This window comes from Coturnix japonica, chromosome 3, assembly GCF_054131305.1.
Source record: "Coturnix japonica strain WE chromosome 3, WE-NBRP24, whole genome shotgun sequence".
NCBI classification, from domain to species: Eukaryota; Metazoa; Chordata; class Aves; order Galliformes; family Phasianidae; genus Coturnix; species Coturnix japonica.
This window is the reverse complement of record NC_140665.1, coordinates 5276761-5292073: the sequence shown is the minus strand read 5'-3', so window position 1 is coordinate 5292073 and position 15313 is coordinate 5276761. Positions and strand designations below refer to the sequence as shown.

At 38.3% G+C, this 15313-nt stretch overlaps 1 protein-coding gene across 16 annotated transcripts in view; it reads right to left on the bottom strand.

Moving 5' to 3' along the window:
- Positions 1 to 15313, bottom strand: part of KIF16B (kinesin family member 16B) — a 123164-nt gene that overhangs the window by 36773 nt on the left and 71078 nt on the right. For 6 of the 16 annotated variants that reach the window (XR_014944333.1, XR_001553716.3, XR_001553717.3 and 3 more), the window contains 2 exons: positions 15078 to 15180; positions 14503 to 14553 (listed from right to left, as the gene is read on the bottom strand). Coding sequence is in view for 10 of the 16 variants with exons in the window: in XM_015856734.3 (XP_015712220.2) it covers positions 14503 to 14553; positions 15078 to 15180 (154 nt within the window). In the remaining 6 variants the exon portion in view is untranslated. The other 10 variants (XR_001553712.3, XR_001553714.3, XM_015856732.3 and 7 more) reach the window with 4 other exon arrangements.

The following is a 15313-nucleotide window of genomic DNA, read 5'->3' as shown; positions in this document are numbered from 1 at the left end:
CTACACAGAGTAGAGAGTTATCAGATTAATATGGATAACTTTCCTGAAATTCTATAATTTATGGTTTACTTCACTTTTCTGTTTTGGGGGGTTTTTGTTTGCTTGTTTTTGAATAAGGATCACTGATTGCAAATGAAAAGACTGAACACATGTATTCCATATTCCAGGGCAGGCTGACAATGTAAACACATTAAAATATCCCCAGTCACTTGTCAGTGCAGCTATGCAGCTCACAGCATTACAATTAGTAGGTGTTCCACTAATGAACAGCACTCAGCGTAGGTGTAGTGTAGCATCTTTCTATGTTGATGTAGGTGCATCTGTTCTCATATAAAATGATGCATATATGCATGTAGAAATGCACATAAAAATATTAAACATACTTTTCCTGTAAACAAAGAGTTTGTTATCGTATAGAATGTGGTTCCAATTTGTACAGTAGGAAAGAACATATATTGCCTTTCAGTGGAAGATATTCCTTTAAAGAACTCTAGGACTGTGTCATCAGCATGTCGGTGAGCATCTCATTTATACAGGAAGCTTCATTAAAATCAACTGAAGTGCTACTGTGGAAAAAAAAAGCACAGAGCAAAGGGAGCCAAGAGGAAGGCAATTCAGCTACCCAACTTTGCCAGTTATACTCCAAACCCTCACTGGAACTGAGAAACTGGAATAAAAATTCCAGTGAATGACAAATTTTTTTCACCACCTAAAATTAGGTGAAATGAAAGAAATTTCTAAGTGGGTCCTAAAAGTGATATGAAGAGCCTCTGATTTCACAGCAAAGCCCTTCTATTGCTCTGATGATCTAATGCTATCGAGTGATGCTGTGGTGAGAGGAAGGCATTCTGCTCCACCAAATAGCACAGCTGAAGAAAACAAACTAGCAATACCTAAACTTATTGCCTTTTTAATCCAGTGGGCCTAATATATGATATAACTTCTGTCCAGCAATGAATTTGTGCACAAGAATCAACAATATGCATCTTGCAAAATGCATTTTATAAAGATATGGGCTTAGGTTTTAACCCAAAAGTGAGTCTTAAAATGTACAACCAGCTCCCACACTACAAAGCATATGATAGACACAGGGTGACGGAAAATGGGAATGGAGAAGGATAACCAGGAAGGAGAAAAAGAAACCGGGACAGTAAAACCATCATCCTGGTTTGATAAGAGCCAGCAGTGTGCTCCTGCAGCCTGGGAGGCCAGCTATATCCTGAACTGCATCAACAGAGGGGGAATGGGTAGCAGAAGGGTAAGTGAGAGGATTGTCCCCAGCTGCTCTGCCCTTGTGAGGCCCCACCTGCAGTACTGCATCCAGGCCTGGGGCCCCCAGCACAGGAAGGATGCTGAGATGTTGGACTGGGTCCAGAAGAGGGCACAAAGATGCTCAGAGGGCTGGAGCACCTCTCCTATGGAGAAAGGCTGAGGGAATGGACTGCCCAGGGAGGTGGTGGAGTCACCAACCCTGGGGGTGTTCAAGGAACAATTGGATGTTGTGTTGAGGGACATGGTTTAGTGGGAGCTATTGGTGATAGGTGAATGGTTGGACTGGATGATCTTTTAGGTCTTTTCCAACCTTGGTGATTCTGTGATTCTGTAAACAAAACCAGGCTTCTAAAATCTAAGAGTGCTTTTCACAAATACTCTTCACAAACTGCAGCTGGACCAGGTGATCTGTGGAGGTGCCTCCCTACTACTCTGTTCTAAAACAAACATTTTTTCTGGCATTATCTCCTCAACACAAATTCATTATTTCTGATATAATTCATCTTTCTTGTCACCAACAAGCCTGACTGCTGCTACCATGTCTGCATGACGGACTGCATTTCCTTACAAATAAATTCACACAGTTGTCCTCCCTCAATGTCTTTGCCCTCCCTCAATGTATTGTTAATCTCCCAAGCCTTAAAATGAGGCAAATGTTTACAAACAGCATAGGCAGGTTTACCTACAATAAACGAGGGATTAAGAAATGTGTATGCTGAACTGATCTTAATTAACCCATTATCCATTTTGTTCTGAATGATCACCTTAAAGTAAAGCGCTCCGCAACTTAAATGTTGTTTCTAGTTTGCTTTTGCTTTAAATCCGTGTTGCACAATTGAACTGTGAGCTTTTAGTGTGATAAATCTCATTTGCACATGATATTTATGCAAAAATGACCCCTTTTTTCCCCAGAGCTTTTGCACTGGCATGCCTTCCAGGGAGCAATGTAGCCTGAAGCATCCAGGACTCTCCCAGCTACACAGCCTGGGGATGAGCAGGTATGTCAGCTTGCCAACGATACTGTTGTCTGAGCATCTGGCAGCTGTCTAAGTGACAGGGCGGTACCGAATATACCCAACTGCCTGCAGCCAATTTTATTAAACTTCTTAAAAGGATCTAACAAATACAAACTGTTCTAACCACTTCAGCAATACTTGATGGAACTGCATAGGAAGGCAAAGCCACAGATCTGTGCTGCTGAGTACCTAAAGCTTGCTCTCTACTGTGTTCTCTGGTGGCTTGATTTGACTTGTTCCCTGTCATCCCCCTTGTTTACTCCCCTGATCAGTATATGAGACTAGTGAGTAAATGCACTCCAACACCTTACAGTTGTTAATGGGCCTTTTTCCTCTGTTGAGGTGAGGTGCCATCAATCACTCTCTCTTTCCATGCTGTTGATATTATCGGAAAATAACTTTCAAAGCTAAACAAAACCTGAACCAACCCCCAAAGCTCCACAACAACGTTACTGTTAAAGCAGATGGGACCATACTCCACTCACGTAAGTAGAAGCATAACAGTGTATTTGACATAGCAATGACGTTTCTAGAACATGGCCCTGTACTCCTACAGCTGATACAGCCAGTTTGGTCTGAGATTCTTTCTTCCATCCTTCAGTAAAGACTATGAGAGAGTATACAGAATGCAACTATGGAACTAGGATAAATGAAAATCTATTGAACTGTAACAAATAAACCAAATTTGAATGACCCTTTACTTTTTACTTGTAATTTACTACTAGTAATAAATATATATAAATGCATACATATGGTTGAGTAAATCTGTAAGACATTTTGAAACACTCTTATCCGGGCAGTTACACAGCCTTAGCCTTGGCTTATAGTTGTGTTTCTTTTTCCACTCAAGTTAAAGTGCAGCATTTCCTACTTAAAACCCAGACATTTGGGAGGAGATACTGCAGTCTTGTCTCCTTAAATTTCACTCTGCACAATGGCAGGTGATCACTAAACCAATATTTTCAACCAATTTCATTCAAAGGCACTAAAAAAATTTGCTCTCCCACCTCCCCAACCCATGCAAATAAGTAAACCCACAAAAATAGGTTCATATTACACCTGCTTCTGAAGCGATCAGAAAAGGAAGAATTCCCACCTTGCACTTCTAAGCTGGTTAAACAGTCACGGTGAAGATTCATACCTCCCAAAAATGGACCTTACTGAAATTAGTCCTCCCACTGTCAATAAATACAGATGCAGAACATGCAGGACACCAAGGGCTCATCCTGCCCTTTTTAATGGATATTTTTAAGTTCATCTTTCAGGGTATCAGTACTGTTGAGGACTGTTCCTTTAATTGCGTTCCACATGGAGCATGCAATATTTCATGTATTAATGAGCACTGCTTTTGCTTTACTTCAATTCTACAGGATAAAATGTTGATGAAACCCATCAATGTTGTTAGCAGACCCACCACAGCACTTGGTGAATGCAATCTCATAACTAGACCTTAAAAAAAAATAAACAACCCACTGCTTTGGGATGCATCTGCCTTGATCTTCTACAGAGAACTCATCAAAGATGACTAGAAAGCTTTGAAACACAAGAAAAAGCCAGTTTTGATAAAATATCTAAGAGGATGAATAAAATGAAAGAAGTCACAACAACTGGGGAAAGCTGAATAAAAATAATAAGGCATGCATGTGTACATTTACCTATGTATATATATATTTACGTACAGACATGCACACCTTTCTCTCTTGTCAAAGGATCCCTGGACAGGGCTATGCCCAATTTCTGGTCTAGTTTCCCATCACCTACTCTTGGTTAACCCACTCGTGTCTTTGAACTGGAGGTTCCCCCTTCCCTGCAACCTCACTGCTCCTCCTGCTTCCCACAGATGCTGTCTAGTAATTTCAGGTACTCTGTGACAGATGCCAACAAGGCAAAAACTCTTCCCGCACACCGTTTCTACTGTGGCTTTGTCTGAATATTCCAAGTATTACAGCAACACAAAAGGAAGCGGAGAACACACGATAATCTTCTGGTATTCTAATTCAGCTCTAAGGTAACTGTGCTTAGATTTGATTGAGTTACTACTGCCTCATCATGTCTTTAAAGACTGCATATAAAACTGTCACCTGAAAGGAAGTTTATTTGGGAAGTTATCTATTAGTATCAAACATTTAACAGCAGACCCATAGAAACGACTCCATGATTTCTCTTGCAGCAAAAGAAGAAGATGCTAACTCTAATGGAGTGTGTTTTGGTTTCTATTCTCTAAAACATCTTGTGGGCCTTTCTTGACATCAAAAAGTGAGACCTGTGTCAAGTGACAGAAGGTGAACAGGTCAGAACACCTTTCCAGGGATCATATAAATTTAGATGAACGAGATGCTGAACTTGCACTAGAAGAAAATCTTTTTGGATGGTATAGAAGGGTTGAAAGACTTATGAACTAACACAGTGCTGCCCAGAAGTGTGGCAGCGTTGTCTTTCTTTGGGCATATAAACAAAGTAATTTTTACTGTTTCATTTTACAAGAAGAAATTTATACAGAATATTTGTCAGATTTGTTCCTCCACACAGCAGTATGCAAGGATTTAACTACAAAGGCAATCACTAGAAACATCTGCTGATGAAAATACTTCTGAGATACTTAGGATTCAAAGATTCTGAGTCTGTTTTACAGTTCAAATCAATCATCTTGACTGGGTCTGATTTGTAAGTGCTGTTGCACACAAACAGGTCACCCACCCATTTCCCTAACAAGAAGGAGAACCTTGGTGAAGAAAGCTCATTTGGGCAGCAGCAAAGGACATGAGACAAGCACTACAAGAGCCTCTTTCCAAGATTGATGTACTTTCTAATGCACCATCACCTGGAAATTAGCTAAAGAAAAGTGGCGCTATAATAAAGAATTATTTCTACAACTGGCATTGTATCCTCACCCATCAGGAAAGGGTAAAACAGGTTCACATTCTCTCCTTCTTGCTTGTAGAAAGGCAATTCTACTTTCTTAGCTTTCAGGAGAAAAAAATCACTGTATCACATATTCTGATATCTTACAGAATATGAGCAGGAACAGCTGAAGTATACTAAAGATCCAAGCAGAGATAGGAGCTCTGCAGGGAAAAGATTCAAAATAGAAAAGTTTGTGGAAACTACAGATTGTAGCTTGGAGCAAAATCCTGACCACAGCAAAAGCAGCCCAACATGGCACGGAGATCTGCAGGCAAAGGGAAAGGAAAAAGAAGTGTACACAGCTGATTGATTTGTGTAAGGGAGCGATTAAGATATCCCATGGAGTGTCAAACTAAGGTCCGTAGGAGTTATAACAAAAATATTTATTGCTCTAAGGAACTTGATAGCAATAGAATGCAATTATTAAAGTGATAGCCCATTCTCTACTCTGTGCTATCATTTACTTGCTTTGAACTTCATCAAAGATATTTAAGCAGCAGTTTCCCTCAGAGGCAATCTAGAGTTGGCACACGAGAGAGAAAAACGATGGTACTGAAAAGTACAGCAGAAGAGAACAGCCACACCATATACAAGCTCTTGGCCAGAGGACTGTATCAGGTCATCCCATGCCACTGGAGAGGCCAGTCTGTGAGTCTTGCTTCTTGCAGAAACAAAATACAAGCAACAGAACTGCTGAAGCCTAATTTCATGTGCCCTTGTATTTTTTGTTTGGATATTATCCTGTTCTTTCCTCATCAAAAATCCACCTTTTTCCAGCATATTTCTCCCCCTGCAATAACATCTCCTTTTGCATCAAGTGTGAACCTTCCTCCAAATACTACCTCTTCGTGCCAGGCCCCCCCTATATGCTTCCATGGTATTTAGGGGTAAAAAAAGAGTACTCGGAAAAGAAATCTATGGACTGTTACTAAAAGGACTCAACACTTTTTACTTTATCTACCTTTACTAACCATTATCCAGTTTAGTAAATCCCATTTGCAGAAAACAGCTGGCAAGCAGCTGTAGAAGCTTGGGGTTCACGTGCATTTATTCTTTTCTCAGCATCACTGATAGGTGCTGGGCTTTCACTGACCCCAGCAAATTAAACATTCAAACAGCAAACAGGAGCATTCCATTCACAAACAGTGCAATATGTTTCAAGATGACAATTTAATTAGCAATAAACAGAGCTAAGACTGACTGTCTCAGTGAAAGACTCTGCAAAAGAGACCATGAACATAGCTCAAAAACGGACCTGCACACTGTGAAGGCAGGTCACTCCTCCAGCTTTCACCACCTGATGAAGCATCTGGCAGTGCACTCAGTGTAGGTGGCTGCCAACTGAGTCTCTGATGTCATGTATATCAGTTATGCTACATGTCCACATGCACTGAAAGCACATTTCCAATTAGATTTCACATCTTGCTTTGAAAAAACACTGGCTTGGTACCAGAGGAAACATAATGAATATGCTTTTTTTTTTTTTTTCCAGCACTTCTGCAGAGTATTGACTGGGAGAGACACTAGAATGGAGGGGAAACAATTTGGAAAAGCGAGAGCTTGTAAACTCAAGGTGGGAAGAAGCAGAACAAAGAGCCAGAAATGAAACAAGCCTTTGTTGTGGGAATGTGCAAAATACTTAAATTAGGCTCTCGTTAGGTAAATATAGGTTAAATAGTCCAAACATTTTTGTACCTTACACTTGCATCTTAGTATGACCTGGAACTGTCTTTCCCAAGGGTCTGACAACCAGTCATTTAGAAAATACTTGTCTTTATAGTGTCCTGTATTGCGCATGCTTCTCATAACCCCCTCTGTTTAGTAGTACAGAGGCCACTTACACAGAAGGACAACAACTGTACTGACTTGAAGAAAGACTACGTACCTATTGCTGTTTCCACTGTTACTAACTGTGATGTAGTTAGAGTGAACACCTACAGTTGGACAGAGATAACTAGGAACTGGATGTTTTTAAAGAAAAGGCATGTTCCTATTATTACTATTACTGTGATGATATTTCTATGCTTGTAAAACATTAAGGAGAAGCAAGTGAAATGCACATACCTTTATTTCAAACTCGTAGTGTTCATCCTTTCCCTGCCCACACAGGACATAGCGTGGAATACTAATTTTAATTGGGTCCTTTAGGTCATCTGGATTTGCTCCCAAAGAACGACAGACCATCCGCTTTCATGTGCATACCAAATAGGGAGAACAAAGGAAAACCAAAATAACTAAGTAAGGAAAAAGAAAAGAAAAAACCTTCACTGAAATTGAGAAAGCATTCTCAGCTAGAAGAGCTGGGAAAGAGATCGTGAGAGTGGCAGAAATTAATCTGAAAGTGAAGGAATTACTTGAAAACAAAGTGGATCTGCTTTTATAAGCAAGTCCTGGCATTTCACTACATATAAAATACACGAGGTGAATTTAATACAGAATACTCAGCTTAGATATCAAAAATAAAGGAAAAGAGAAGGCTTATTAACCCTCCTTGAAAAAATAAGCATGCATACGACGAGTTCATTTTTCATACGTATTTATATAACAAATCTGTTTACAATATCTTGCAAAGCAGTAGGAGGTCCAAATAATTCAGAAAGCTCTTACAGCTTGGATTTAAATCCAGGTCATTTTACAATTAGACAAGGTATAGATAACACAGGAATCTACTGTCAAAAGAGTTTCCTATTATCTTCTTAAAATCCTAACCCGTAACAGAAACCTCAACAATGATAAGCATATAAGGAGTGAACAAAGCTATGACGTTATTTATAGTGAGAGCACACTGGGCTAACAGTCAGATGGCATTCATAATTGTAAAGTTATGTCAATAATAAAATAGCTTTGCAGCTGAAAAGATGGATGTTTTGTAGAGATCCTGCCCAAAAGGTAGCACAAGCATTTGAAGTGAATGAAAGCAGAAACTGCTTTGTAGGAAGTCATCCACCGACTCAATCGAGAGCTTTTGCACTGAAAATACAGTTGAAGAGGCAACAATGGCACAACAAATATAAGTCAAAAATAACAGGAAAATGAGTTGTGAAACTATCACTTCAAATTTATGGCCACCCCACAAATCTGTATTTAAGGATGCTATCCATCGCTTCATCTGCAGCTGTATTCTCAACATTTACTCTCAGAACTTCATGAAGAATGCTGCACGGTCAAAATCCTTTCGGTTTGACCAGCACTACTCAAAAATCTGAATGTGGTTCACATTTCTGCCCAGTGAACTGGGTCCCTCTGTAGCAACTCTGGTTGCATATCATATATGACGATAATACCAAAAGTGGCAGCTGCAGAAAAGTTTGAAGCACTCCCAAATGGCCCTCTGAAAGCTGTTACATATACCTTTTTCGTATCCACATCTGGTTATTGAGAAGACAGGTTGTTATCTCATTATTTCATTAGTAGCTGCTTATAAATGCCAATATTAATGCTAGCATTAATAGTAGTGAAAAAGAAAACACAAAAAGAAAGACTAAGCTTGAATAGATTTATAAAAATAATAATAATAATCTTTGTTTACCGAACAATGATTTTCTCCCCCCCACACTGCTCTTCTTTCATTGTCCCCTCAGTTATCAGCTATTCAACTACACATCAGCTTTCTGGAGTATAGAAATGTAAGCAGTTCCATCCTTGGGGGAAAGGGGAGTTCACTGCCTTGACGACAGTACGATCCATTTTAAAACAATAGGAAGGCCATAAAGTCACTCTTAAAGCCACCTCTGTCAAGACATAATTTATTGGCAATCATTTTCAGGAAATTATTACAAACATCTAATAGTCAGAAGAATCATCTCAAAGACAATGTACTGTCAAAAACTTGCCCTCGTACATTAAATAACTCTTTGGTAGTGACGAACATCCATCATTATGCTTAATTTACAGCGGAATAAAAGATTCCATAGTGAAATCCTTTTCTTTTTTTTCCCCCTCATAAATGTGAATCATATTCAGCAAGTCAGATTTGAAAACAAAGAAGGAAAACCATATTATCTGGAACACAACATGTGCAAACATCTTTAAACTGCGGAGTGCAATCTAAAAAGAAATTAGTTTCAGTAATTGCTGTCATTTAGTAGCCCTGACTTAAGACAGTCCTCACAGAAAGCACCACTTCACGTTAACTTTTACCAAGTTATAAAGAAATAACTTAATGATGTGAGTAAGGGAGTTGCTCTCTAACTAGGCTGATAGAATGTCACACTCCAACACAAGTACTGTATGCTCCATGCTCTGTGAAATATTTATGTATCCTTTTTTTGTTAAAAACAAAAACTATGCCTTGAAACAAACCAATACACTTGTCTCTTGGTTTTGGAATCGCTTAGGGCAGTATAAATTGTGTTATGATAGGACAATCACAACTTACTATCCAAATTAACCCTCATGCTTCCAGCCACAGCTTCCTCATCCAAAGTAAGTTACATCTTTTTAAATCTCAAGTGAATTACATTACCATGCCTTAACGGAAGGTAACAATCAATGGGAACCATTTGTATACTAGTAAAGAGACTGAAGTCTGTCTGGTAGAAGATCGAACCTCTCCTGGCAATATGCTTACAGAGTTTAGAATTTCAGATTAGATCCCACCACTTTTCCTGCCAAGGACCATCTTCCATAAACATGGCAGATGGCACATTCATACTCTGTTCTCATTGCAAGGGAAGAAACAAAAGATGGCTTGTTTTTAATTTTTGAACATTGGACAGGAGTAACAGGTAAAGAGGAACCTTTCACTAAGCTCAAGACAAGACGTGACTAATGGAAATGCTTCACCTATTTTCAATAGTTCTGTTATTTTTTGGAACATGGTATTAAAAAGCCTGAAAGCAATTTAATCCCACAGCATCATCAACTCACTAGTAAACAAGCTGAAAATTCAGGCCAGGCATCTGACACATTACACCAGACAATTCTAGGGTTAAATATGCTTCATCCCTCAGGCAGTATCCCCAGCTGCTAACTATCCATTTAACAGTATGAGAAACACGTACACAAATCATAAACCTTAAAGCTTCAGTCTTAACACAGTTGTAGTAGCATTAACAAAGGTCAAATTGCCGAAGCATAACATCTTTTCACACTCTGTAATCTCCTTCATTTTCACATCACATTTTCCATAAGCACTCATATCACTGGGAATACAAAGACTTGAATTGTGTGGGAGTTCAAGCTGATTGTTTGGACAAAATAGATAGGAATGACTCAAAAAAGCCTTATGCTTTTTCCCTGCAAGAAGAAAGTAGGGTGGCAGGGTAGGGGGAATGAAATTGAAAAAGACAATTGGATGCTCTCTGCATTTCTCTTGTTCTGTTTCACTGCTTCCATGTAGCCCATGCTCTCTTGGGCCTTAGCAAAGAGGGAAGACCCAGGAAAAAAGAGATAGAGTAAATCCATCAATTCCAGGAACCTCAGACAGCATGACTTAAGTCAAACACAACTCCTTTTGCACTTGTGAGAAACTTTCATCCAAGAGGGTATTAATCCTTCATGCAAAACTCCAAGGCAACCCAGATTTGCCAACGTTATCCTCTCCAAAATTGTAACAACAAAAACCATCAGCATGCTTAGTATTAACAGCATACAGTGAACTGTATGTACTGAACTGTAGCCTTAAACACACTTTGCAGATCAGACAAAAAATACTGCAAATATTTGGAAGCACTGAGATCAATGGCACAAAATAGATGAGAAGCGTGAAAAACAAAGATACTCCGATTAAGTAAAAGGTCAATCAAGGAGGTGGGGAGAAAAGACATTTGGATGGATAGGAGATGGAGGAAGCCAAAAACAAAACCCAAAAAGGAAATCAGAAGATACAGCTACAATTATAGTTTGGATCCACCTACTACTGAAAATAGAACCATTTAATTTCCTCCCCTTTCCAAGGAAATTTATGTACAGCACAAAAGTAAGCTATCAAAGTAACAGTGAATTTTTGTAAGATACATGTACCCAAATTAAGGTATTCTCTTAAGGGCCCAGAGGACTCTTTTTTTTCCCACTCTTTTCTTTTAAAATAAAATCAATAGACAAAAGAGTATTTTATCAATATTCATTAGCCTTCCTATTTTGAATGTATCTAAATGTATTTCGATTTCAACACCTAGTCAGATGCATAATTAGCCAAATGGCTTCTTCACTTGAACTGAATGTTAATTTCCAGATCTCTGATGGGATATGCAAACTGCTTTGAGGAACTGATGGGCTGACTGTCATTTGAGTATTTATTTCTTTTCCAAAGTATTTTGAAAAACCAATTCCTGAATCAGATCCAACCTTGCTCCTTCTAGAAAACACAAGCTCAATTTTTGTCAAACTCTCTTTGTCTGGCAAAACTACACATCTGATATCATTCAAACTGTACAACTGAAGGCTGTCAAATTGTGATCGCTTGCATGAAGCATCCAAAAAGTTAGGTGCAGGATAAAAGGCACTGTTTTCCCTTAAGAGACCGATATGAGTAGTAGTAAGAACTAGAGATCTATACACAGTCTGGTTAGCACAGTCTGTTTTCACGGTGGTATATAGCAGTACTTGAATGTCAGCTAATGAAGGTTTAATATCTCCCATATTCTCATGGAGTAAGTAAACCAGGTCAGCTAATACAGTTCTGAATTTACATGACAAACGTACTCCTTGTGCAAAGACTATGTCATTCACTTCTGATGTCCAGTCAAGTGAAATCTGCATCAAATCATCTTTCAAGAGCTGATAATTTAAACAAGCAGCATCCTCCGTTGTAGAAATCAAAATGCTCATTATGTCATGGCAAATTCTTTGAGTGTAGTGTCTGTTATAGGTAAATATTGTGAGTACATCATCGTCAGCAGAACACAGGAGACTCATAGTCTGTCCAGCAAAGCCAACGTGAATCTCCTGTATTGTAATGACTGGAAGCTCATGAAATACTGCCAAGGAACTCTGACCAATCTCTTGTTTGGCTGACGAAACAATAATATACAAAACAGAGCTGAACAGAAGTAAGCAAGCAGGTTCTGGATCGCACTTTTTGCAATTGCCAACAGCAAGCCAATATACGCCTTTCAACTCCTCCACAGTAGTACAAATCTGAGGTAGTGCACAGGTCAAAAAGTCCAGCGTTTTTTCAAGAGAGCAGACCTGAAGCTTCATAAAGACATCAGGAAAATTCACAAAAGTCTGTCTTAACACAAGACTGTTTTCCAGCTGTTCATTCTTACAACAGCACACAAAACCTCCAGCTGGCTTTCTCACACAGGCATCTGAGATTCTTGTGTTTACACACATCCTGACATCTTCTTTCACAGGGGTCTCAGGGAAAACAATATTTTCAGTATGAGCTTTGGTGTCATCAGTACAGTAGGATATGTCTTGATTCACATAGGACTTGAATACATCTACTTCCAAGTTCCTTATAAGTGGCAAATGTTTTATTAATGACACCACCTGTGCACATCTCTCACTTTTGTCACATAAACTTCCCAGCTTCTTAATTTGTTTAGGAACCATTGTACTGTTAAGCAATTGACTACTGGTCTCTTTGTAAAAGCAGGAAAGCTTACTGAGAAGATATCCCAAACCATAGGTGTGTTCTGGTCTGACATCAAAATGAGAAGGTATTGATGTACGGGAGGTTAAATCAGAAGCTCTTTCAATTGGAAGCTGAGAACTACTTGACTGGTCATCCATTGTCTGCTGTGTGGTCTTAAATGATCTGCTTTCTTTAACAGTTATTTCAGAATGTGTGTTAGACTGAGGAAAGGCAAGGCACGAAATGCTGTTAAAACCAGCCTGCTCATTAGCACACATTAAGGATCCTAAAGGAGACAGCTGTTCCAAGCAGGAACAATAACATTCAGTTCTTGAGCTGTCACAATCCTGAGAAGTAATTATTTTATCATCAAAATGATTGAAATTTTCAAATTTGCAGAGTGAGTAAGCCATATTATTTAAGTCATGACTTTGTGAAGAAGTAGATAAAACATTCTGATAAGGAATCTTCTTACTCTTTGAAGTATTACTATTTTCAGAGTGAGTTAAACTACTTTCAGCGTCATAAAGACTAGCAAAGCTCTCCTGTTCTGCATTTCTCCTTCCATTCTCAAATGCCTTTTCTGATGCAAAGGGAGAAGAGATTCTTCCAGGCCCGGAAAATAAGTCCCACATCTCTGTGTGTTCCTTCAGTCTTTTATGATCTGTTACTCCTGTGTTTTCTCCACACAACTCAGAAGCACATTTGACATCTTTAGAAATAAATGGAAAGTCACAATGTGGCTGCCACTGTTGACTTTTCTGTTAAAAACGTCAAAAGAAGAAAACAGAAATGTCTTTAAAAAAAATCTTCTGGTTTTAACATTTCTTAAATTCAGGTTTGATTTTGATTGGGTTTGTACAATCAACCAAAATTTGTAGAATCACTGTATAATCTACCCAAATTAGAGAAGGAAAACCCAACAAAACCGATTGAGGTCAGATTCAGGAATGATTCACCTTCCCAGGCTACCATTGTTTTTACTTTGTACAGTATCCATTTCACTTGGTTTATATTTGTTTCATTTTAAATATATATATACATAAATGAAAATACAGGAAAGTCAAAAGGGCAATGAAGAAATTTGTAAGACCTTTGTTATTTTTCCACACAAAAAAATACTATGCTACACTATCAAAGACCGTGCAAAAGCAAGCACAAGATAAAGTCAGAAAGTCCAAGACAGTTTAAAATAAACAATGGGAAAGTCCAAATGAAAGATACCGAAGCCCCCTCCTTCTCCACAAAGGTTTAAATACATTATGATACTTAAAAACTACTCACCAAGTCAGGTCATCAGCAATGTTTTGAGCAATTGCAAAGAAACTAAGGGGTCTACGTCTCAGTATAAGATCACAGGTACAAAACCTTCACGACATTCAGGCAAATTTGCCCAATGTTATTGCAAATACCACAAACAATTATACAGTACTGAGATCACCACGAGACACAACAGTGCAGTGGTATTCTGAATTCAAACATCCTGTCCTCATTAAACACTTTTATAACCTAAGAATCAGGAAAGGGATACTGTTCTGAATTAAGAATCATGAGAAAACAAGGAAGAAACATCCACAACAGCATACCTTTCAATCAAGGAAAAAGCTATGCCCAATCTGAAAAAAATCACTTTCATTCCAAGACAGAAAAATAAATTGCTTTCTCTATTAGCCATTAATCTTGCTGTGAATTCAAATTTCTAATTATGCAGCTAAACATTAAGAAATTTAATTACAGGGCATGCCATAATTTAAGACAACCACTTAATTCTGACAAATTAGGACCTACCTCATACTTAAGCTTGCGCTGAATGGTGCCATTATTAAGTCTCTCATTATCCTAAGAACAAAAAAAGGTACAGGTGATTATTAAATACAGCATCATTCTTGTATAAGTTCTTTCTAAGTACTTATAAGAAGACATCTTTTAACAGCCCCAAATAACTGTTTTCTTATTTATATTTATTAAACCACTGGCACAGAAGTCAAACAAATCGTTCCTCAGATGAATCAGATTATCAGTTTTGAAATGAGCATTTGTTTGCAAGTATAAACAGTTTCTGATCTTCCAGAAGAAACTTCATCAATGTATTTTAAAGGCATAACATGAAAATTTTGATTCTATCTGCAATCTTCTTATGGCCATTTATACAACCTTCCTTGCAAAAAACTAAAATAAAACAAAATACAGCCACTAGAAAACAAGAACAGCAAGACCTAAAATGAACAGCCCTGATTTATTTATATATAACTGGTAAATTGGAGTTAATGCAGGAAAACATGAAAATTGCCGAACAAAAATAATTACTTTGTGTATGCACATGCAGTACTGAAGGTCAGGATTTCTTACCCATCTTTGCTCACCTTTAAACTTTCTGTAGGCCAGTACAGGCTACCATCATTATCAGCTTTATGATGGATGTTTTGGAGCCTTCTTTGCACTTCTTGTTCAATAAAGGCATTTATCCTACAGGATACAAGTAGGAAAAGAAAATAAGTGTATTCTTTGACAAAATCTAAGACAGGCTAGAAGGAACTCCGAAACATTTACGAACCCTACTGCACAACTCTAAACTGGCAGTTTAATGTTAGACAGGCTT